General features: G+C 43.8%; 1 protein-coding gene across 2 annotated transcripts in view; it reads left to right on the top strand.

Annotated features, from left to right (window-relative positions):
- NAT10 (N-acetyltransferase 10) overlaps nucleotides 1-24,136 on the top strand; it is a 41,259-nt gene that overhangs the window by 1,958 nt on the left and 15,165 nt on the right. The window contains exons 2-14 of one of the 2 annotated variants that reach the window (XM_032166291.2): nucleotides 644-766; nucleotides 1,175-1,266; nucleotides 4,447-4,618; nucleotides 6,100-6,222; nucleotides 8,202-8,263; nucleotides 10,548-10,662; nucleotides 10,764-10,871; nucleotides 14,872-15,005; nucleotides 16,181-16,274; nucleotides 16,733-16,831; nucleotides 19,892-20,028; nucleotides 23,236-23,360; nucleotides 23,804-23,954. In XM_032166291.2, the coding sequence (XP_032022182.1) occupies nucleotides 659-766; nucleotides 1,175-1,266; nucleotides 4,447-4,618; nucleotides 6,100-6,222; nucleotides 8,202-8,263; nucleotides 10,548-10,662; nucleotides 10,764-10,871; nucleotides 14,872-15,005; nucleotides 16,181-16,274; nucleotides 16,733-16,831; nucleotides 19,892-20,028; nucleotides 23,236-23,360; nucleotides 23,804-23,954 (1,520 nt within the window). In that variant the 5' untranslated portion in view covers nucleotides 644-658. The remainder of the gene's footprint in view (nucleotides 1-643; nucleotides 767-1,174; nucleotides 1,267-4,446; nucleotides 4,619-6,099; nucleotides 6,223-8,201; nucleotides 8,264-10,547; nucleotides 10,663-10,763; nucleotides 10,872-14,871; nucleotides 15,006-16,180; nucleotides 16,275-16,732; nucleotides 16,832-19,891; nucleotides 20,029-23,235; nucleotides 23,361-23,803; nucleotides 23,955-24,136) is intronic. The other variant, XM_032166294.2, reaches the window with a different exon arrangement.

Here is a 24,136-nt window from a genome sequence, read left to right as displayed (position 1 = left end):
ACGTTATCATACTTTATTCTGTCATGATCCTGTCATAAGCATCTATATCCATATCCTTAGTTATTAAAAATGCTTGGCCGAGCGTGGTGGCTCATGTCTGTAATCCCAGCACTTTGGGAGGCTGAGGCGGGCAGATTGCGAGGTCAAGAGATCAAGACCATCCTGGCCAGCATATGCGCCTGTAGTTCCAGCTACTTGGGAGGTTGAGACAGGAGGATTGCTTGAACCCAGGAGGCAGAGGTTGCAGTGAGCTGAGATCATGCCATTGCACTCCAGCCTGGCGACAGAGTGAGACTCCGTCTCAAAAACAAACAAAATGTTTTGGATATTTGGATATACCTTTAATGTATTTTAGTCATTCTCCTACTTTTTTGAATATACAAGTTTCTGACTTTTAAAAAATCTTTAATAGAGGTGAATTACAGGCTTCCCAGGCTGAGGGAAGGTTTTCTCACCTCCCAAGCCCAAGGTTTCCTGAGTTTAAAACCAGAGGCTGATGTCTTCCTATGGAGCTCTTAGAGGGTTAAGTAAGACAATATTTATAGATATGCTTAGCACAGTCCCTGGTCCCACAAGAGGCAGCCAGCTAATGTTCCTTAGACAATCTAGTGCACATGGCCAGTTGTGTTTCTTTCTCTTTTAGTAATAATTTTTCACCATGCATCGGAAAAAGGTGGATAACCGAATCCGGATTCTCATTGAGAATGGGGTAGCTGAGCGGCAAAGATCTCTCTTTGTTGTAGTTGGGGATCGAGGAAAAGATCAGGTATGACCTGGTAAATGCTTCCTGAATTACTTTTTATCTTGTCCAAAGAATCAGCATGTTTAAGCACTCTGGTGTTTCAGGACATAATGGCATTAAGATCTCTTTGGCTGGTAAGATGCCTAGTGGGAACCTTTCTTTATTTCCTGGAAGTGGTAAATTCTCTGTATTTAGATTGATTAGCGGACAAGCTAATACCTTTTGAAGCCTGGGGTGGTGGGTTGACCACAAGGTTAACTGTATGTGACCTGGCTTCTAGTCCAAACCTGGTCATTGCTCGCCTTGGGACCTTGGACACTTCCTTTCCCTGGCCCTCAATTTAGTTTCCACATCTGTCAAATGAGGTCTTAAGCCTGGCAGTCTCTAAAATCTCTTTTGTGCCTGAAATTCTGTGACTTTTTTGTTTGGCAGGTGGTAATACTTCATCACATGTTATCCAAAGCAACTGTGAAGGCTCGGCCTTCAGTGCTGTGGTGTTATAAGAAAGAGCTGGGGTTTAGCAGGTAAGCTGGGCTCTTCATGTGTTTTATCCAACTTACAATTCCTGCTCATTAGTTAAATGCCAGGAAATGATTCCTTCACATACTTTTTAAGGGTCTTTAGTGGAGGTGCTATTTCTGAGGACAAATGGAGCTAATATCTTTTCTTCATTCCTGAAAATAAGTTTCAAATCATTTTCATGCTTTTTAAGTCACCAATCCAATGCCTTGCCTTCTGCATATGGTTTTCCTTCCTGCTTTTCTAGGCTGATTAAGCCCATCTCATTGCAAGTTCCTTCAAACTGTCTTTCCTACCTCAAATTTATTCCACTTTTCACTCTCTCTCTTTTTCTCCCCTTCTTTCATGGAGGGGGGATATGCCTCATCCCATGTCCAAGGAAAACCCCTTTATGTACCCTGTGTCTCCTCCCTCACCTCTTTCAGGACCTGTATTGTCTTTCCTCTGCTGGCCACCCCATACCCTTTGGAAACTTTCTCCTTCCTGTAAACATGCTCAGATTTTTCTGTTATCAAAAGCTGATTACTTACATACCCAGATTTCTCTCTCAGGTTAGCATTTCCCCCCATTTTTATTGCTATATACCTTAAAACAGAAATCTTTTGCACTTAGTAGCCACTTTTGCAGTCTGGTTTCTGCCTCTATAATTGTGATCACATTGTGCAGTTAGACATCCCCAGCAGCTTGATGCCTAATGTGTCAACTTTTCTCTCTCTTTCTCCTCCTTTTCAGAGCTCTGCCTCTTCTACCAGTTCACTGCTATATTTGACAGTTGGCTATTTGAAGCTGTGGTAGTCAAGACTTTTAGTCATAGATAACAGGCTTTCAACACAAACACAATTTGGCACAAAGGGATTTCATTGAGGTATATGGGATATTTCCTGGTATCCAAGGGGATAAGATTTCAGCTCTGCTTATGGGTGATCTAGAGTCAGAGTGCTAATGCTCCCAGCTCAGTCTGTCATCTCGGCATATCTGCTCTATGCAGACCAGCTTTCTCACTGCAGACCAGCTTTCTGTTTTCTGTTGCCCCCCTAGCAGAAACAACACTTGAGTTTTCCTTGTTTCAGGCCCAGCCATGTGGAAATCAGACTTTTTCCCAAAATTCTGGTGGAAAGATGCCCACCCCTGGCTAGAGGAGGGTGGGGTTGGTCATAGCATAATAGGAAGTTGGAAGTTCTACCTACAACTTTGTGTTTGGAGAAGTTTGGGATGGGGTGGGTAGTGCTGTTCCTTGGCAGATAACCACCATGGCATCACCTCAGAAATAGTCTCCTTTTTTGGCTTCAGTGTCTTTACTCAGACCACCTTCCAGAGCTCTTCTCTTTCTCTGGATCTTGTCTCCTTACTCTAAACCTAGCTGGCTTGTGCGATTCTGTCCTTGAACCTCTTCTAATTTCCAAATGTGCTCATCTCTCATCTGACTTTGAAAGCCTGTCTCCAGCTCTGGCTGCTTTATGCTGTGACTAACCTCCCTCCTTTTCTTTGCTCATGCTGTCTCCTCTGCTTGGAATGCTACTTCCACCTCCCTGATATCACCTATTGAAATCCTCCCTGTTTCTCAGGGCCTGCCTCCTCCATGAAACTTTTCCTGAGCCCCCCAGTCATACCTGGTTGTTCCTCTACCTTCCTCTGCACTTGTCCTTCTCCTATAATGCTTGCTAATGGATGCTTTTCTTTAGGGTGGAGTCACATACTGTGACTTACATTCTTTTTTTTTCTTTTTTTTTTTTTTTTCACTTTCAGGTGATAAGCTCATTCAGTTAGGAGCCCTCTCCTATTTATCTTTGTATTTTCATATTTTCAACTGATTTAGCATGTTTATCATAGGTATTCAGTATACATTGAGTTGGATGTGTTGTTAACAGGCTCTAAAATTATTTTAATTTAAATTAGTACCAGAGGCTAAACTTGCCCCTGTCTTGTGGTCTTAAAGTGAAGGGATTCTGCCTAAAGGAAACCAGACAATCATAAGAGCCCTTACTGTGAAATGTGAAAAGTGCAGAAAACCCAAAGATGAAAATAAAAAGCATCTCACTGTGTAGGCATTGTCAGCATCTAGGTATATATTACTGGTATGTAGTTTTGAACCATAATTGGTATTCTGTTGTATATACTCTCATATTTAGAGAGGTAGGCATTTTGAATACAGATTGAGAATAAGGCCTGTTGCCTATCCCAGAATTTTAAGTTTTTAGGGCTTCTGGTTTTCAATATTTTTCATTTGGCAAATATGAGATGGGTGTGGAATTAGGCAGTTCAGAGTCTTCTGGGCAGATTTGCCTTTTGAATTTAAACCACCTGGCCTCACTTCTAAAAATCTACTTTTGTACCTCTTATAGCTCTTCTGCCCCAGCCCTGTCTTGCTCTGGCAGAGCATTGTGTTCAAGCTAATGCCTGCTTGTAAGTCATGGGCTTAAGGCCTGAGCCAGAAGGGACAGTGGAGATAAACTCACCCACTGCCTTGGTTCATAGATGAGGAAGTGAAGGCCCACAGGAGGAAAGGCCTTTGTTCTAGCTATTAAGTTAGAGAACTATGGTAAAATTTTGATCAGCTGTAATCCTCCATTCTAGAACATTCTACTTCTCTCTTTTGGTAAAGGAAAAGGTAAGTAGCAGCTGGATATGCAGGGTTTTTAAGACCAAAAAAAATTCAGGAATTCCTTAGAGATGTCCAGATTCCATTCTGATCCCTGTGTCCTGTATCATTATTGTCTTATGTAAGACCTGCCCTTGAAGACATAATCCCACATTCTTGGGGAGGAAGTCCTCTAGGAAGGATGAATAAAGTAACGTGCCATCACCTTGTCTTTCCTGGGATCTCTGGGGAACAGCACAGTGTAGTTGAAGCATTGGCTTATGACTGAGATAATGAGGCCACTCAGGTTTGGTTTCAAGCTCTGGCTTTGGACAAATGTGAGGGTTAGCTACCCTATTACCCATCTTTTAAAGCAAAGTATTTGCTCGAGTTCACACATAGACTTATCACTTATTCCAAGTCCTTAAGCACTCTAATGCCTCTCATGCCTCTCCACTGCCCTCCACCTGAAGTGGGCCTCACACTTCCAAGTTCCTTACTAGCTCTGAAAGTCTAAGTGGGTGATCACTGAGCCTTTCCCCTGGTTCCAACTCTTTAGCCGCTCTGGTTAACTGGCTCTCATGGGATTGGGGGCGTGTGATTGCAGTCACCGGAAGAAAAGAATGCGACAGCTGCAGAAGAAAATAAAGAATGGAACATTGAACATAAAGCAGGATGACCCCTTTGAACTCTTCATAGCAGCCACAAACATTCGCTACTGCTACTACAACGAGACCCACAAGATCCTGGGCAATACCTTCGGCATGTGTGTGCTGCAGGTGGGTGGCTTCCTCTAGCCTGCGATTGAAGTCAGAGTCTTGAGGGTTGCTTGGGTTGCCTGGCTTTCCACTGGGAACAGATGTACAGTAAGGAGAGGACAGTCCCATGTTCCCTATCCCCAAGCATTATTAGTGGAAGTCCCGGCCACTTTCCAAAGTACACTTGGTCACCTACCCCGTATAAAAAGAGAATTTTCTACCTAAATCAGCACTTGTCTAGAGACACCAGAACTGAAGTTGATGCGTTATTATAACTGGTTCTAACTAGCTAAAGCTGATAAAGCAAATGCCAGAGACTTTGAGTGCCTCTAGGACCCCAGGTCCTTACTGGCATTCACCAAAGACTTTTTTGTCCAGTGAGCAATGGGACTTGTTTTCCAACCGGATACAGACCAATGCACTTAAATGTCCTGTCCAGAGTGCCTGAGTAGCATACCCACCATGAAGTCCCCTCTCCCCTTTTCTAGCCCTTAAAAACCCCTCACTTTACCTCTCAGAGACTACTTGGTGAATTTCTGCACTGGTGTGTATTCTCTTGCCTGGCAAGTTAATAGACTAAGTTTCACTTTGTGTGTGTGCATGTGTGTGTAAGCTCTGGTGGTCTTTGTTTTATTCGTTGTTTCTTTGATTCCTGTGCCACCTCCCTTCCCCATTCTCCCAAAAAAAACAAGACAAAATTAAGCACAAATCCCCACATTTTTGTGTGTTTATCATATACACCTACGACTGTGCCCATTATTATGTCAAGTTACATACCTCGCAAAATATGGGTTGTCTCCTATACTGCTGGCTTGCATCTCACCTTGGAGACCAAAAAAGAGGGCATTATGCCTCATTTTCACCTTTACTCAGGGAAATGCCCTGGGTTATCACTGATTGGTAGGGAGTGGTCTTCTACTTGCTGCCATGATCAATTGCCTGAAAAATGACTCCTGTGAGCAGTAGCTCCCCCATGTGGTATAGTTTTGTCAAACAGGTTTGAGCTATAAATGTCAGAAAATGCAAGATGTTTCTGAAATTCAGGTATGAATCAGTGAAGGTTGGAAGATTTGTTTCCAAATAGGATTTTATCAGAGATATTTTTGACATATAAAACTAACAATGTCTCTAATAAGAGACCCATTTTTGGCATATAAAACCAGGTATTCATATATTCGAGGGTTTGGCCCTCTTCTGTGGTACCCCTATGTGTGTACCCTGGGAAGTCAAGGTGGGAACAAGTATGGTCTTTGCTTTGTGCTCTGAAGTCTTCTTTTTGCCTTATCACCTGGCTTTTGGGTAAGAGTCCATTGGGTTGGGCTGGGCGCAATGGCTTATGCCTGTAATCCCAGCACTTTGGGAGCCTCAGGTGGGTGGTGAGCCAAGATTGCGCCACTGTACTCCAGCCTGGGCGACAGAGCAAGACTCCATCTCAAAAAAAAAAAAAGTCCCTTGGGTTGCTATTCGCATGACCAGCTCTTTCTAACGCCCCCTTCTTCCAGGATTTTGAAGCCTTAACTCCAAACTTGCTGGCCAGGACTGTAGAAACAGTGGAAGGTGGTGGGCTAGTGGTCATCCTCCTACGGACCATGAACTCACTCAAGCAATTGTACACAATGACCATGGTAAGCATCTGTTTTTTAACTTAATTGTGAGGGTTCAAGTAAATCTGTTTTTGCTGTGTTCTGCTTTCTTTAAAGAATTCCTGTTGGGCAGCTCCAGTGAGTGGTCAGCACGGCCTCGGGCTAAGAGCTCTTTGATTGTAACTAATGAAAAAGTCACTACAGTTAAATCTCAGGGTCCATGAGTGTGCCTAGGAATCTCTGAATTTCACCTTTGTTTTCAGGCACTTGCAAATTCTACACCAGTGAGATTCAGATATGATACAGCTTTTATGTAGTTAAATTTTCTGGAATGATATTGTACAAGGAGCAATGCCAGTGCCTAAATTTGTGTATTGCAAAAAAAGGACCATGTGTAGACTCCTCACTGGCCCTTATCCTAATGGATGACTAAGGAACATTTGCTAGTTGTACTCCCAGTTTGGCAAGAATTTCAACTCCAGCAGAGATTGTGCTCTCCCAAAGCAAAAGACACTGACTGAGGACATGGTGAGGAATTAGGGATATGTCTCACCTGATGCAGAGCTGGTCTCCTCACTCTGTCAGCGTTGCCAAGTCAGTTTTCAGAGGCAAGTTTTAAGTCATGCCCATGTCCAGCAGCTCAGTAATGGTGGTTGGATTGGACTTAGGGTTTCCTGAGCTGCATTTATCTGATGAAATGGACTTTCCTCAAATCTTAGGGGCTGTTTCCTGTCATTACTTCTCCCATCATCGCTTGCACTACAGCCCTTTTGGCCTCCTCAAATGTCCTCAGACATACCCGGCACACACTCATGCGAGGGCCTCGGCACTTGCTGTTCCCACTGGAATGTGCTTCCTCTGGACCTCTGCCTGACTCGCTTGCTCATTGCATTCAAGCCCCTGCTCAGATACCACCTCATCCATGTGGTCTTTCCTCACCCTGTTTATAGTAGGCAGCTCCGCCTGTCACTCCTTAACCGGCTTTATTTTTCTTCAAAGCACTTGACAATTACCTAAAGTTATTATTATTATTGTTTGTCTGTCCTCCTGTACTAGTCTCTAAATTTCATTGGAGGGCTGAGCACAGTGGCTCATGCCTGTAATCCCAGCACTTTGGGAGCCTGAGGTGGGCGGATCACCTGAGGTCAGGAGTTTGAAACCAGCCTGGCCAACATGGTGAAACCTCGTCTCTACCAAAAATACGAAAAAAAATTAACCAGGTGTGGTGTGCACACCTGTAATTCCAGCTACTAGGGAGGCTGAGGCAGGAGAATTGCTTGACCTCAGGAGGCGGAGGTTGCGGTGAGCTGAGGTCACGCCATTGCACTCCAGCCGGGGCAACAGAGCAAGACAACGTCTCTAAATAAATAAATAAATAAATTTGATTGGAACAGAGAGTTAGTTTTCTTTGCTGCTGCATTTCCACATCTTAGAAGAGTTCCTGGCATTTAGTAAGCATTCCTTAGATATTTGAGAGTGAATGAATGACTTTGTGCTCACATCAGTTTGTTCTTCCTCTCCCTCTTACGTAGCTACCTACTTACCCTTCAGGCCTCAGCTTATCTCAGAGAGGCCCTCCCTCACTACCCTGCATAAGTGACCCCCACTTGCTATCTGTGCAGTCTATATTTCATATGTAGCATTTGCCAAAATTTGTATTTATCTACTAATTTTTCTTCCTCTGTCCATTACAGTCCAAACGCCATGAGAACAGAGGTCATGCTTTGTTCATTAGTGTATATATACATAGCGTATCTGGCACACAGCATGCCAATTTTATGAAATGAATGAATATAACAGGATGCTAGAAAAAATGTGGAAAAGTGAAAGATTTTAATAAGCAACGTTGCATTCAGTGTCTGATCCCAGTTTCAGCAATTACCATTTGGCACAGCAGTGTGTGTAGGAGTGATTTTGTTTCCAGCAAGATTGCCCATGTCTCCTTGGATAGAGCTTTGTATTTGGACCCTGGTCCTCAGCACTGTTTGCATGCCTTTGTTAATGGATGTTGTCTTTGTTAGGATGTGCATTCCAGGTACAGAACTGAGGCCCATCAGGATGTGGTGGGAAGATTTAATGAAAGGTAGGTCTATAGTTCCTCCCAGTTGTGGGGCAGCCACATTGGGAGGAATATTTTTATCTTGGACTCAACTGAAAACTTTGCTTTTATATTGGAGAAAGTACAATATTCCAAAAATAATGAGATTCTTGACAACAGCAGCAGTTGTGAGACTAACTGGAAGCAGTGAAACGTGGTAGAAAGTTGGAGCCGGGAAACCTCAATTCTGTCTTGCTGCTGGCCCTGACAGCTCAGTTAAACCAGGTTACTCTCTCTGGCTCTTAGCTTACTCATCATTTAAAGGAGTGATTTTTCTGGATCACTGTTTCCCAGAAGATATTTCATAGAGCGCTAGTTTTTCCAAACTTTTTATTATGAACATGACGTATTGGCATAGTAAAAATGGTTAAGATAAATATGGGAGTGGGGGTGAGATGTAATTAGAGGCAGAAAAAGGCGACAAAATGTTTCTTCTGAGCAAAGGAACACCCATAATTTCAAATATAGTGTACAATTTGTTATCTGAAATTAAATTTGTATTTATTTATTTGTATTTTATTTATTTTTTTTGAGACAGAGTCTTGCTCTGTCACCCAGGCTGGAGTGTAGTGGCGCCATCTTGGCTCACTGCAACCTTTGCCTGCCGGGTCAAGTGATTCTCCTGTATCAGCCTCCTGAGTAGCTGGGATTACAGGTGCCCGCCACCACAGTCAGCTAATTTTTTGTATTATTATTATTATTTTTTTGAGACAGAGTCTCGCTCTGTTTCCCAGGCTGGAGTACAGTGACATGATCTTGGATCACTGCAACCTCCGCCTCCCGGGTTCAAGCAATTCTTGTGCCTCAGCTTCCCAAGTAGCTGGGATTACAGGAGCCCACCACCATGCCTGGCTAGTTTTTGTATTTTTAGTAGAGACAAGGTTTCACCATGTTGGCCAGGCTGGTCTTGAACTCCTGACCTCAAGTGATCTGCCCCCGTCAGTCTCCCAAAGTGCTAGGATTACATGTATGAGCCACTGCGCCTGGCCATTTTTTGTATTTTTAGTAGAGGTGGGGTTTCACTGTGTTGGCCAGGCTGGTGTCGAACTCCTGACCTCAAGTGATCTGCTCACTTTGGCCTCCCAAAGTGCTGGGATTACAGGCGTGAGCCACCGTGCCCGGCCATAGAACACTAGTCTTTTAAGAGGGAATATGAGGAGGATTTGGCCATATATGTCTGGGAAACACCTATACTGTTTTTTCCTGTATGAAGATTTACCCCAGCCTGTTGTAATCTCTGAAAAGTCTCGCAGCAGCAGGGACCTGTTTAACTGATTGTTTCCCAAATTTATTTTACCACGGAGTTTTTTTGGGGGGTGTGGGAACACCAGTTAGCACCCTGCGAAACACCTTAGGAAATTTTGACCTAAATCAGTGGTTCTCATCTGGAGCTATCTGGCCCCCTGGGGACATTTGGCAATGTCTGGAAATGTTTTGATTGTAATGACTTTGGGAGGGTGGTGGTGGGTGCCGTGGGCATCCGGTGGGTAGAGGCCAGGGATGCTACTGAACAACCGGTGGTACACAGGACAGCTCCACACCAAAGAATTATCTGGTCCAAAATGTCAGTAATGCTGAGGTGTAGAAATCCGAGCCTTGGTGAACCCTGGGGGCCTTTCTCATTTTAACCATCTGTGATGCACTAACTCAGTAGAATGAGCGGATCAGGAGGAGCAGCTGTGTGCTACTGAATACAACAGAAGCCTATGAAATCCTTTTCTTGCAGTGGGAGGATGTTTGAATTTTATAGTCAAACACATTTTTTTTTCCTGCATGCAAGAACGTTTGTATTGTATTTCTTTGGGGAGCTTTCCTTTCCCCTTCTTCCTTTTTTTTAATTTTTCCTAGTGACAGGAGATGAATTCATTTGTGTTTTTTCCCTGTGTGACTGGTGATCATATGGGGGTTGGGTTTGGAATTCCCCATTTAAGGATGGCCTGAAACACCTCAGTGCTAAAGAGCAAGCCTGGGAGGATGAGGGGAGGGCCACGTGGTGTAGGGAATAGGGGCGGTCATGCACAACAGGAGGGCTTCTAATTGATCTCCTGGGACGAGTCCTTGGTTTTCTGATCTGCTGTATAAAAGTATGTTCAGGTGCCTTGTGGAGGAGGTGCTGAATCATCTCACACTGCTCTCCAACTGGGTTTTAGCTTTTTCTGGCTTTCTTAGAGACACTTGGGGCCAATTAATTTTTCTGAAGAAAAGTTATACTCTGTATAGACATTGCATGCCCTCCCCAACACTTCATTGCAGCGGTTTTGTATCTCAGGTTTATTCTCTCTCTGGCCTCTTGTAAGAAGTGTCTCGTCATTGATGACCAGCTCAACATCCTGCCCATCTCCTCCCACGTTGCCACCATTGAGGCCCTGCCTCCCCAGACTCTGGTAAGTCTGTGTTGGGGTCCAGGAATCTGGGGAAGGCTATGTTTTCTGTGTTGTTCCTCCTGTGGCAGTGACAGACCTTCCCCTTCTCCTCTCTCTGGTAGGATGAGAGTCTTGGTCCTTCTGATCTGGAGCTGAGGGAGTTGAAGGAGAGCTTGCAGGACACCCAGCCTGTGGGTGTGTTGGTGGATTGCTGTAAGACTCTAGACCAGGTGAGTGTGGCGCTCAGAACTTCCAGCACAAAGGTAAAACATAGCATACGGAGCGCAACAGAAGCCAAGGTACGTTGACTCAAGACCCAGACCCTCCCTGGAGAAGGGGGATTTTCCCCTTGCTCATACTCGTGTGTGCTCAGCAACAGTAGGGCTATTTCATGCTGTCTGGGTTCCCGAAAGAAGTCTAGGGATTACCTCCCTCTAGTCAGGGGACAGATGGAGCAGATGAATTATTATTATTATTATTATTATTATTATTACTATTTTTTAAAAGATGGAGTCTCACTCTGTCACCCGAGCCCGAGTGCAGTGGCATGATCATGGCTCACTGTAACTTCGAACCCCTGGCTTCAAGCAGTCCTCCTGCCTCAACCTCCTAAGGTGCTGAGATTACAGGCATGATCCACTACAACTGGACAGATTACATTGAAAGAGGAATCCTCTCACCACTTTTTCCAAGAGAGGGCAATATACCTGTGTTCTTCAATTTCAGTTAAGTTTTGATGATATAAAGGTTTTTGCCTACAGCTTATTCAGAAGTGAGAGGAGAACTTGAGGCCCCTAGTCTGGTATTTACCCTGGTTCCAGTGTGAGGCCTGATGAGGGCTCTCTGGGGTGATATGTACCTGGTCTTTGAGTGCAAATAGCAGGCTGGGTGAGAGCTGACAGGTTGCATTTCTGTGCTCACCGAGGTGGTCTGCACTGGTAAACTTGGCTTCCCTGGTGGTTCCTGGGCCATGATGGGAACTGACTGGGCACAGCCCAGAGGTCTTTGAACTGTCAGGTGTGTTCAGGGTTCTAGGTCAGCCTGAGCCAAATGAGCAGCATGGGTCGCTGCCCTTGAGAGGGAAGATAGCTGCAGCGACACCTCCCACTTAGGGCTGAGTCCCAGCGGGCTGGCTTCCCTTTTCATTCTGGAAATATCATCAGCAGCTACATAGCTCTCTATGCAGCTCCGGCTGCAGGCCCTAGGCTTTTTTGATTCACTTCCTGGTACCCTCTTTATCACAAAAGAGGAGGAGTGAGTGATAGGATAAAGCAGGAGAAACTGATTCTAGTTAAGTAGTGTTATAAGAAAACAAATGGCCTATGACAAAAAAAAAAAAAAAAAGTTAATAGAAAAATAGTACATAAAAAAATAAGAAGTGGTTTCCACTTGGCAGTTTCACTCTGCAGAAACAACTGCTATTAATGGTTTATTATGTATCCTGCTACCTCTTTTCTCATGCACATAAATGAATTAAATGCGAAGGGGTCATACTACGGAGTGTAAGTGGTCCCCTGTTAGACATTTGAATTGATTCCAGCATTTCCACTGTTAGAAACAGTGCTCTTAGGGGATTCTTACAGATAAGTCTGTGGGCACTATATTTAGGATACGTTTCCAGAAGAGAAATTGCTGGACCAGAGGTTGTGTGTATTCAAATGGGTGTTGTACCAGTTGATGGAACTATCCAGTGTGTGGAAATGCCTTTTTCCCTACACCCTTGCGACAGTGATTCATAGTAAACTTGTAAGTCTTTACTAATCTGATATGAGAACATAGGACCATTGTTTTAATTTGTGTTGCTGCTTTAATTAGGAGAGAGGAGGGTACCTTCTTCATACAGTTGTTGGTCATCTGTTGTTTTGTTGTTGTTGTTGTTGCTGTTGGTTTTTTGTTTTGTTTTGTTCTTTTTTTTTTTGGTGAGCCAGTCTGCTTATTTCCTCTGCCCACTTTTTAGTTGGATTTTGGCCTTTTTTATATTGGTTCTTCATTTTAGGATGCATTTAGTCTATATTTGGTACCATTCTGTTATGTCATTGGATTTTTCAGAGTTTATAACTTCCATAATATAAAACAAAATGGTAAAATACAGCCTTCAGGCAAGGCCAAGTTAAGTAGGACCTGGATTCCCTTTGAGTGTTTTCATCTGGAGAAACTCTGGCTTCCTGAAGGCTCTCCCTTTCCATCTACCTTGGCCTGTGTCTCTTCAGTGTCTTCTTAGCATCATTGCCTAGGCAAGCATGACAACTTCCTCAGGACCATCTGGCCTTCTTCCCACCCTCAAACACCTATTCCCAGCACAGATCCAGCTGAGGAGCAAAGTTTGGCCCCTAAGTAGTTAGTGGCTCCTGTCCTTCAGTGTCACTGGCATCTTGCTTTTACTTCTAGGCTCTCCTCTAGGCACTGGGGCCCAGCAGTAGACAAGAGGGATGCACCTGCTTCATGGAGCTTGCCTCCTAGTGAGATGAGACAGTCAGTAAATAAAAGACATGAGCAGATCATGTGGTGAAGCAGAAGATGCTACATACAATGGGAAGAAAGAAAAAGTTGCAAAGAGGGATAGGGCATGCCAGATGAGGGTGGGGTGCTGTGGTTCTACATACAGGGGCAGGGGTGGCCTCATGTAGGAGATGATTTTGGAGCCACGCTGTGAAGGAGGTGAGGTGAAGAAACAAGCCCTGTGGCTCTTGGGGAGCCAGTGCTTCAGGCAGAGGGAGCATCACGTGCATGGGCCTGGGGAGGGGTGTCCCTCTGGTGTCCCAGGCCTGGCAGGGAGGCTGAGGGGCTGAAGCAGGGTGAGTAGGGGTGGAGGAGGAGATTTTTGGAGGATCTTTCAGGGCACTGGCAGGGCTTTGGCACTTACTCTGTAACAGATGGGAGCAGTGGAGGCTTTTATGCCCATAGTCTCCTTTCAGCACAGCTGCCAGAGGCATCCCCAGGCTTCTTTTTAAGAGGATCATCTGGCTGCTGTGTTGAATATAGACTGGTGGAGTGAGGGTGGCAGCAGGAAGACTGATAAGGAGGCTGCTGTCATGATAGAAGAAGGATAGGGTGGTGGCTTTGAGCAGAGCAGTAGAGGAGGATAGTGGTGTAGGTAAGGAATGGTAGGATTTTGTATATGTTTTGGAGGTAACAGGATTTGCTGATGAATCAAGTTATCAGGGAAGAATTGAGGAGGCTTTGGCCCAAGCAGTTGAACAGTTAACTGAGATGGGGAAGACTAGGTGGAGGAGATTTGGGGCAACTTTAGGTGTTCAGTTTCAAGTTTGAGATCTGTAGTGTACAAATGGGAATGTACAGGAACCAGTTGCATGTGTGTAAAAGTCTGGTGTAGGCTGGCTGGGTGTGGTGGCTCACGTCTGTAATCCCAGCACTTTGGAATGCTGAGGCGAGCGGATCACGAGGTCAAGAGATCGAGACCATCCTGGCCAACATGGTGAAACCCCGTCTCTACTAAAAATACAAAACTTAGCTGGGCGTGGTGGTGTGTGCCTGTAATTCTATCTACTTGGGAGGCTGAGGCAGGAGAATCACTTGAACCCAGGAAGTGGAGGTTGAAGTGAGCCGAGATCGTGCCACTGCACTACAGCCCCTGGCGACAGAGCGAGACTCTGTCTCAAAAAAAAAAAAAAAAAAAAAAAAAAAAAAAAAAAAAAAAAGGTCTGGTGTGGGCCAGGTGCCATGGCTCACCCCTATAATCCCAGCACTTTGGGAGGCTGAGGGCGGGCGGATCGCCTGAGGTTAGGAGTTGGAGACCAGCCTGGCCAACATGGCGAAACCCCATCTCTACTAAAAAAACTAGCTGGGCGTGGTGGCAAGCGCCTGTAATCTCAGTTACTCAGGAGGCTGAGGCAGGAAAATCGCTTGAACCTGGAAGGCGGAGGTTGCAGTGAGCCGAGTTCGCACCATTGCACTCCAGCCTGGGCAACAAGAGTGAAACTCCATCTCAGAAGGAAAAAAAAAGTCTGATGTGCAGGGAAATGGTCCAGACTGAAGCTGTAAATTTGAGTTATCAGCATCTATTAAAAATTGGTACCAAAGGCCTTGAGACTGAAGTGAGATGACCAAGGGAGTGAGAAGTCCAGGTGCTGAGCAGTGCTTTCTGGCCTGCAAGAACTGCCGCCCTCTTATTTAGCCTGGCATCAACCTCACTTCTCCACAGTGATGGTGATGAGTGGTGGAAACTTGGATCTTTCTTGGAGTTCACCTAATATGTTTCTCTTTCCACAGGCCAAAGCTGTCTTGAAATTTATCGAGGGCATCTCTGAAAAGACCCTGAGGAGTACTGTTGCACTCACAGCTGCCCGAGGACGGGGAAAATCTGCAGCCCTGGGATTGGCGATTGCTGGGGCAGTGGCATTTGGGTAAGGGGATTCAGTCCCCCATCTTTAGGAACTCTGGGCTCTAGGGGGGTAGTGTGCATGCAGGGTTGGAGTCAGAGGACTGGTATCTCACGTTCCTAGTTCTGAGTTCTGAATGGGTTCACTGCGTGATTTCTCTAGGTCTTGATTTCCTGCCAGGAAACAGCGGCACTGTTTCCCCAACCCACCCTAAAGGTGCATGTTTACTTGTGTGTACACACAGACACACATATATACCAGGGCCTTTGTAATCACTATTTACAGTTGAACAAACGTGCAGAGGCAAAGAAATGGGAGTAAGAAACTTTACAACTCTCAGGGCATGAGAATGTGTATGACCAGCTTTGCTGACTGAGAAAAGTACAAGTTTGACATTTTAATGATTTTGATTAAAAGAAGCTTTCTTTGGCTCTGAGGAGCTGGTTTTAGGTGTGATGTTAGTTTCTGTTCTTTTCTACTGGGTTTGGAAGATACAACATGCAACTGCCAATAGAGTATGTTCTTCCAACTTCTCAGCCATAATAATGAACCTAGAACTTACTGTGTTTGCCTTCGTGCGTTATCTTCCTTGGTGCTCTTTAGAGCTCTGTGGGCATTTTATAGATGAATCAACTCAGGTTTGGGGAGTTCCAGTGATTTACCCAAGACCCCCCAGCAAGTCAGTGCTGATAGAGCTGCGGCTTGAGCTTAGCTCCTGACTCCTTGTCCTTCGTTCTTCCTGCTGGTCTAGCTGTAACAGCCTCTTAGCCATTAGCATCTGCTGTTAGCATCCTTTATACTCAGCAAGGCAAAGCTAACTTGGAGGTTAGCTTTGGCCTGGGCCTGAGCACCGATTGAGCTCCCCAGCTTCACCATTTGAAAGCCTCAGCACAGCTAGTGATGAGCATGAAACTACTTCTTGTAGCAGTGCACCGGATTGGGAAGCAGTCTGTCTGTTCTGCACACGGAGGGCGTTGTCTACACAGTGCTTCTAAGCAGTTTGCTTTCACAGATGTTGGTAGCTAAATGTCTGGAGTTGCTTTCCTTTCCTTCCCAAAAGGTGTCCTGACTTTTTCCCTTGCTGTTACCTCTGGTTATCACCTTTGGGACAGGAGCAAACAAAAATATTTTCTTTTTTAAATTGTTTCTTTAAAATGTTCCTAATTTCTTAAAAATCCTTCTTTTATTTTGTTCTGTAGGTACTCCAATATTTTTGTTACCTCCCCAAGCCCTGATAACCTGCATACTCTGTTTGAATTTGTATTTAAAGGATTTGATGCTCTGCAATATCAGGTAGGAAATTTGGATTAAGAATTTTCATTTTGGACCTGGTGTGGTGGCTCATGCCTGTAATCCCAGCACTTTGGGAGGCCGATGCAGGCAGATCACCTGAGGTCAGGAGTTGGAGACCAGCCTGACCAACATAGAGAAACCCCGTCTCTACTAAAAATACAAAATGAGCCGGGTGTGGTGGGGCATGCCTGTAATCCCAGCTACTCGGGAGGCTGAGGCAGGAAAATCACTTGAACCCGGGAGGCGGAGGTTGCAGTGAGCTGAGATCACGCCATTGCACTCCAGCCTGGGCTCAAAACTCCATCTCAAAAAAAAAAAAAAAAAAAAAAAGGATTTTTATTTTAATACAGTGCTGGGTTTAAATCCAAGTGAAGTCTTTAGAATGCTTGCTTACTTTCATAATATTTAGTTTCTAAAACTTGTTTCTAAAGTTTGTTATTGGTTTGACTCCCCACCAGGAACATCTGGATTATGAGATTATCCAGTCTCTAAATCCTGAATTTAACAAAGCAGTGATCAGAGTGAATGTATTTCGAGAACACAGGCAGACTATTCAGGTGAGGCTTGTTCTCAGACCCTGATGTGCAGGGCCAGTGTCTTGCTGTATTTAACTGTCTCTAAGATGTTTCCTGTTATAGACATGTATGTCTTGTGTAATTGCATGTCTTTTAGACAATGGTGGTGTTGTATGCTAAACCTGTTCCAGATTTTCAGCCCCTTCTAAAGAAAAACATTCAGCAAACTAACAAATATATGTAGTTAGATTGAAAAGTTGTGTTTTTGTCCTTTGAATATGGAATAAGTGGGGTGGAAAGTATGCTGATTAACTAAACGAGAATCTTTCTTCTCACATCAGTTCTAACTTTGCTTAGTTATTGCAGTTTTTGAAATGTTGCATCTGCAATTAGAACAATAACCTTACAGCTTAAATGAAAAAAAGAACTTTGCAAAATGTGCTCTGAATCTTTGTGGTTTAGCCAGTGGCCTATTTTCTTTTTTAAACAGTGTTTTCCCAAAAGTTCTAAAAATCTCTAGCACTCTGTAAGCCTGAATGGTCTGCACTTGTCCAAAGGCTGCAGTTTTGCTAAATCTGTAAGAGAGGCATGAGGTGACGGGCTTACAGATGGACTGAGACTAATGGGCTCTTACTGGAGGAGGTTCATTGATTATTTTTGGAATTGGGTTGGGAAGTGAGCCAGGTGAATTTGGCAGTTTATACCCTAGCACTTTATGCCTGTCAAAGCATATGTATATGCATGTCAAGAAGTTATACCTTTTTATGAGAGGCCAGATTATAAACAATGTTAAGTGTTTATGCCTTTTACCTTAATTTTTTCTTACTAGTCTCTTTCTAGAATCTCTTCATTCTGTATATTTCTTGTCACTTTTGCTTGATTCCCCCAGCTGGGAGGAGGAAAGGCTGCCGTTGGCGAGGGTCAGGCTGCAGGCAATGAGAACACGGAGACCTGTTAAAACTCAAGAAAAATACACAAACCAAAGAAGGAAAACATTTCCCTGAAATACCCTGCCTCGGGCCTTGCTCCTTCTTGAATTTGTAATCAAATACTCTCTCATATTACCAGAGTTCTTTTGTCTCCAGTGTGAGCACAGAGGAGGTGACCTTACTTTATGAGACTCCATTTGTGTTCCTTTCAAGTCTCTCTTTGGGCTCAAGATTGAGAAAAAGAAGAATATTAGATAAAAGTTGGCTTCACCTCCCCTGGGGGGCTGCTTTCTGCTGCTTTTATGAGATGCTTGTTTAGTTTTTCCCTTGAAGAATCCAAGATCTGGGGCCCTATTGAGGATGTACATTCTGCTGCTAGAAATGAGTGGGGTTGGCCAGGCATGGTGGCTTATGGCTCTAATCCCAGCGCTTTGGGAGGCTGAGGTGGGCGAATCACTTGAGGTCAGGAGTTGGAGACCATCCTGGCCAACATGGTGAAATCCCATCTCTACTAAAATTTTAAAAACTTAGCCAGGCATGGTGGCATGCGCCTGCAATCCCAGCTACTTGGGAGGCCGAGGCAGGAGAATTGGTTGAACCCGAGAATTGGTTGAACCCTGGAGGCAGAGGTTGCAATGAGCCGAGATCACACCACTGCACTCCGGCCTGGGCGACAGAGTGAGGCTTCGTCTCAAAAAAAATGAAAAAAAGAAATGGGTGTGGTTACCGCCTCCCTGGCCCATCAACTTGTAGCAAAGCAGAGCATCTTATTTGTAATGAAATAGTTCAAATGTATAGGAGCCTGCAGAGACCAATATAACATTCAGTCACCCAACACTCAGGTTTAAGTATTGTTGACATTTTGATGTTTGCTGTGTTTGTTTCATATTTTAAATGTCATTTAGATTTTTGTTTTAAATAACTAAAATACCACAAATACAATTGAAGTCCCTCAACCCCTTTCCATCCTACTTCCTTCTGTCCCTCCGCATGGGTGACTCAGTTCTGATACTGGTGTGTGTCCTTTCAGTTCATGTGTTTCTATGTTTACTACATAATTATCTGTCCGTAAGTGGTAACATACTGTACTTGTCCTCCTTCAGCTTTCCTTTTTTAACATTTGTTTTCAAGATCTATGCAGATTAAAGCTTGTAGATCTGGTTGATTCATCTTTAGGTATTATATGAGTAAATTATATTTACATATATGTTTCTCAAAGTGGAGTTGTTGGGTTTTAGGATTGTGTAGTTTTCCAGCTTTCTTAAAATTTGCCAAATTCTCCTTCAAAGTGTTTATACCAATTTACCCCCATGCCAGCATTCGAGTTTTAATTTCTCTAAGACCTCACCAACTCTGGATGTTTTAACGGCTATTGAAGTTTTGTGAAATGGTATCTCCCTGCTGTCTTTAGCATTTCACTGATTATTGGTGAGGTTGAATATCTTTGTTTATATTAATTGGTTATTCAGGTTTCCTATAAGATACCTCTTCATTGCTTTTCAAGCCTCTTTAAAATTAGCAGGAAGCCCTGAAGAAACTGAAGAGGTTGTTTGTATGCATAAAGATATGTAAGTGTGCATGTGTTAAGAAAATAACAAGTTCTAGAAATGTCCATCAGTGCTGGGAGACTTGGCCCTTATAATCATGCCATCAGAGCAGGGAGCACAGTGCCCGGCATGAGAAATCCGACATCCTCCTCTTTGGCCACCACTGGGGTCGAGCTATGCCTCGAGCTCATCGGCTTCCCTTATCTGAGGCTGGGGGAAAACGTGAGGAGACAAAGGAGAGAAAGGAAAGGGAGCCACCATCTATCTCTCAGCACTGTGAGTCAGGCACTGGGCAGGGCATCTTTATATACCTGCTTTATTTTTCCCTCAAGCAGCCATAAGATAGGTATTTCCTTCATTTTACAGAAGGAGGAGTCTGAGGCACTGTGGGATTAAGTGACTTGTCCAAGGTCATATGATCAGTGGCCGAACTCTCTGAACCCAGATGTCTGACTGCAAGCCCATCCCATTTTTGCCCTGCCAGGAAAAAGTAGAAAGGAGGAATGAGAGGAGAGAAGAAAACGGAGAGAGAGAGGAAAGAGAGCATCCTTTATGATGAGTCACCAGTAATCACAGCTGTGACATGAGTTCGCTATGCTAATAATCTAAATTTTCCTTCCCCATAGTATATACATCCTGCAGATGCTGTGAAGCTGGGCCAGGCTGAACTAGTTGTGATTGATGAAGCTGCCGCCATCCCCCTCCCCTTGGTGAAGAGCCTACTTGGCCCCTACCTTGTTTTCATGGCATCCACCATCAACGGGTAAGGTGCTGTGGGCAGGAGTCCTTACTCCCGTGGCAGGCTCTTGCAGATTCAGGGGCATGTAGTGGATGTGGCCTGGGCCTGGACAGCTAAGTCTGATTCTCAGAGTCTCTGAGTGTTTGGGGCTGCTTCATTCTCTACTGGGCTTCTGCAAATGGAAACTGGTCTCTTAATGAACTGTTACACGTCTCTGGCCCGACATGAAATGGGCAGCGTAAGACTGAAGAATTTTAGTCTGATGTGCTGAGTGTCTGCTTCTGTCTGTAGATGTGATAAAATGTTGAAACATACATGGATGGTGATACCAATATCTTATATCTTAGAAAATACAGTATTAAAGTACTATAATTATCATAAGAAAGCAAGCTCATAATGATGTGCTTTTTTTAATTTGAAATATTTAATTTTTTAATTTGAAATATTTAGTGTTGGCTATTGAAAAATTAGAACAGGTAAGCAAAAGAAAAATCAGCTGTAGCCAGGTGCGGTGGCTCACACCTGTAATCCCAGCACATTGGGAGGCTGAGGCAGGTGGATCACAAGGTCAGGAGTTCAAGACCAGCCTGACTAACATGGTGAAACCCCATCTCTACTAAAAATACAAAAATTAACTGGGTGTGGTGGCACGTGCCTGTAATCCCAGCTACTCAGGAGGCTGATGCAGGAGAATTGCTTAAACCCGGGAGGTGGAGGCTGCAGTGAGCCGAGATTGTACCACTGCACTCCAGCCTGGGCGACAGAGCGAGACTGTCTCAAAAAAAAAAAAAAAAAGAAAGAAAAATCACCTGTAATTCAACCATCTGGAGATAGATTTTGTTAGAATTTTGATGTACATTTTCTCTGCATTTATTTGACTTTTTTCATTTGAACAAGAAAAACATTTTTAATTTGCTTTTTGAATATAACAATATATTGTGAAATCTTTTGAGGTCAGTAAATATGTATCTCCGATATTGGGAAGATCTCTATATGGAAATCACATCTTGAAGAGATTATTCTGTATGCAGATTTATTGTGACTGCTTTGCTTATACTGAAAATACTGAAATAAAATGGATTTTTACTTTTCAAACAGCTTTATTGAGATATAACTCACATACTGTACTATCTATCCATTTAAAATGTGTAATTTAATGGTTTTTAGTATGTGCACAGAGTTGTGCAACCATGCTCACCACAACCAATTTTAGAACATTTTTATCACCCCATAAAGAAAGCCTGTGCATCCTCCTCCAGTTCCTCCACACCCCCCAACTCTAGGGAGTCACTAATCTACTTTCTGTACCCGTAGATTTGCCTATTTTGGACATTTCGTATAAATGGAATTATAAAATATGTGGTCTTCCATGACTGACTTGTAGCATGTATCAGTATTTCATTCCTTTTTATGGTTGAATAGTATTCTATTGTATAGATATACCACATTTTATTTTTCCATTGATCTGTTGGTGGACATTTGGGTTATTTCTCCCTCTTGGATATTATTAATAATCTTGCTTTGAACATTAGCGTGCAGATTTTTGTGTGGACATGTTTTTCACTTCTCTTAGGGATACACCTAGGAGTGAAACTATTGGGCTAACTCTATGTTTGACCATGGGAGGAGCTGCCAGACTCTTGCAAAGCAGTTGCACATTCTATGTTCCCGCCAGCAGTATGAGGGCTCTGATTTTTCTGTATCCTCTCACACACTTGTTATGTATCTTTGTGATTATAACCATTCTATTAGGTGTGAAGTGACCTCTCGTTATAATTCTTATTTGCATTTCCTGGTGACTAATGATATTAGCATCTTTACATGTGCGTATTGGCCACTCATGTATATTCTTTGGAGAAATGTCTATTCATATCCTCTGTTCATCTCTCTAATTGGGTTGTCTTTTTTATTAATGATTTGTAAGAGTTCTTTATATATTCTTGATACCAGGTCCCTTATCAGATATGATTTACAAAAATTATCTCACATTCTATGGGTTTTTTCACTTTCTTCGTTTTTCTTTTTTTTTTTTTTTTTTTTTTGAGACAGACTCTCACTCTGTCGCCAAGGCTGGAGTGCAGTGGCGTAATCTTGGCTCACTGCAACCTTTGCCTCCCAGGTTCAAGCGATTCTCCTGCCTCAGCCTCCTGAGTAGCTGGGATTACAGGTGTGTACCACCATGCCTGGCTAACTTTTGTATTTTTAGTAGAGACAGGGTTTCACCATGTTTGTCAGGCTGGTCTCAAACTCCTGACCTCAGGTGATCTACCTGCCTCGGCCTCCCAAAGTGCTGGGATTATAGGCATGAGCCACCACGTCCGGCCACTTTCTTTATAATAATGTCTTTTAATGACAAAAGTTTTGAAGTTTTGTTGCTTGTGCTTACTCTTTTTTCTTAAATAAATAAATAGGATACTTTTGGGAGAGCTTTGTTATGTGGTGTGGAGAGTGGGCATAAAACACTCATCTAGCTTTTATTATTATTTGAGTAAGAGGAAGTATTTTACAGTCTTTGAATATAATAATGAGTACTATGAAATGATGTAATGAAAAGTGCTGTGTGTACCCTGTGGTGACATATGCTTGTGACTAAAGACAAGGAGAAGAAAACTCAACAATGAAAGCTGCTTGAGTTACCAGATTATAGGTGATTTAATTTTTTCCCAACATTTTTCAGCTATTTTATGTCACCTTTTAAGTGGGCCTAGCAATGAAAAGAACTACTGAGGTAGTGGATTTGTTTTATTTTCCAAACTGGAAATGTTCTCAGTTCATTTCCTTATGTACCGTACTTCCAAAAGCAGCCCCGTTAGTTGACCATTTCACTTTGTTCCAGCTTCACTAAAACTGCCTAAAGCCTTTATGCTAAAGGCTTTACTTGCATCATTTTCTCAGTCCTTATTTTTTAAGTTCACATCACAGTCCTATGAGGTGTATAGAATAATCCCCCCTTGAAGATGAGGCGAAAAGAGATTGAGCTCCTTGCCCAAAGATACTAAGTAGATGAGCCAGGATGTGAGCCCAGGCCTGGGTGGCCCCAAGCTGAGCCACCGTGCCACCCTGCCTCCTTTGGACAGGTGCCTGCTATGTTGGAAGTTCAGACATGAGCAAGGCTGTCCTGGGGGAAGCAGGGGTCTGATGTTTCAGCAGGTGGAGGAAAGCAGCTCTCTGTCCCCTCCTAGACAGTGGATTTGGGACCTCGTGCCTAATTCCTTTTGCCTTTGCTTCTAGCTATGAGGGCACTGGCCGGTCACTGTCCCTCAAGCTAATTCAGCAGCTCCGTCAACAGAGTGCCCAGAGCCAGGTCAGCACCACCGCTGAGAATAAGACCACGACGACAGCCAGATTGGCATCAGGTATCCCAGAACCTGACCTGGGCCCCGCGGTTCACAGCAAGGCCCTTCAGTCTTACCGATCCTCGCTTCCCCTGTGACATCAACGGAAGCACCAAACCTTCCCACCATCAGGCTGAGAGGTTGAGTCCCCAAGAGGAGAAGTAGCTTTTCTCGGAGGAACAGCAGTCCAGTGACCAGATGGGAGCCAGACTAGGGCCTTCTGATGGCGGGGCCCTTGTGTGTCCTTGTCTCAGGGCATGGTTGCATTGAGATCCCTTTGGGGTTGGTATTGTGGCAAGTTGAATATCCACCAAAAACAATTTTAAACCACCCAGTTTAAATTCTTACCACATGTCTCTGGCCACCATGGGACAAATATAAAGTGAAACATTTTTCCTTGCTTTTTTAGACAATACATATTTAATCATTGTTTCTTCTTTTGTGTGTGTGATTGTGGTGAGCAGCGCGGACACTGCATGAGGTTTCCCTCCAGGAGTCAATCCGATACGCCCCTGGGGATGCAGTGGAGAAGTGGCTGAATGACCTACTGTGCCTGGATTGCCTCAACATCACTCGGATAGTCTCAGGCTGCCCCTTGCCTGAAGCTTGTGAACTGTATCCTCTGGGTTTCACTGGCCCTGTGAAAACGAGAGGGGCAGTGAAAGAATTCAAAGGATTTGGGCCCTTTGTTTCATAGGATGCTGCTCTAGAGAAAGGGGAAAGTTGAACATTTTCAATTTCCTTTTTCTCTTCTTCCTTTTTTTTCTTTTCTTTTTTTTTTTGAGACGGAGTCTCGC

The sequence above is a fragment of the Hylobates moloch genome, unplaced genomic scaffold, assembly GCF_009828535.3.
Source record: "Hylobates moloch isolate HMO894 unplaced genomic scaffold, HMol_V3 SCAFFOLD_11, whole genome shotgun sequence".
Taxonomy (NCBI): Eukaryota; Metazoa; Chordata; class Mammalia; order Primates; family Hylobatidae; genus Hylobates; species Hylobates moloch.
Note: the sequence above shows the minus strand (reverse complement) of the source record. Positions and strands in the feature narration are given on the sequence as shown.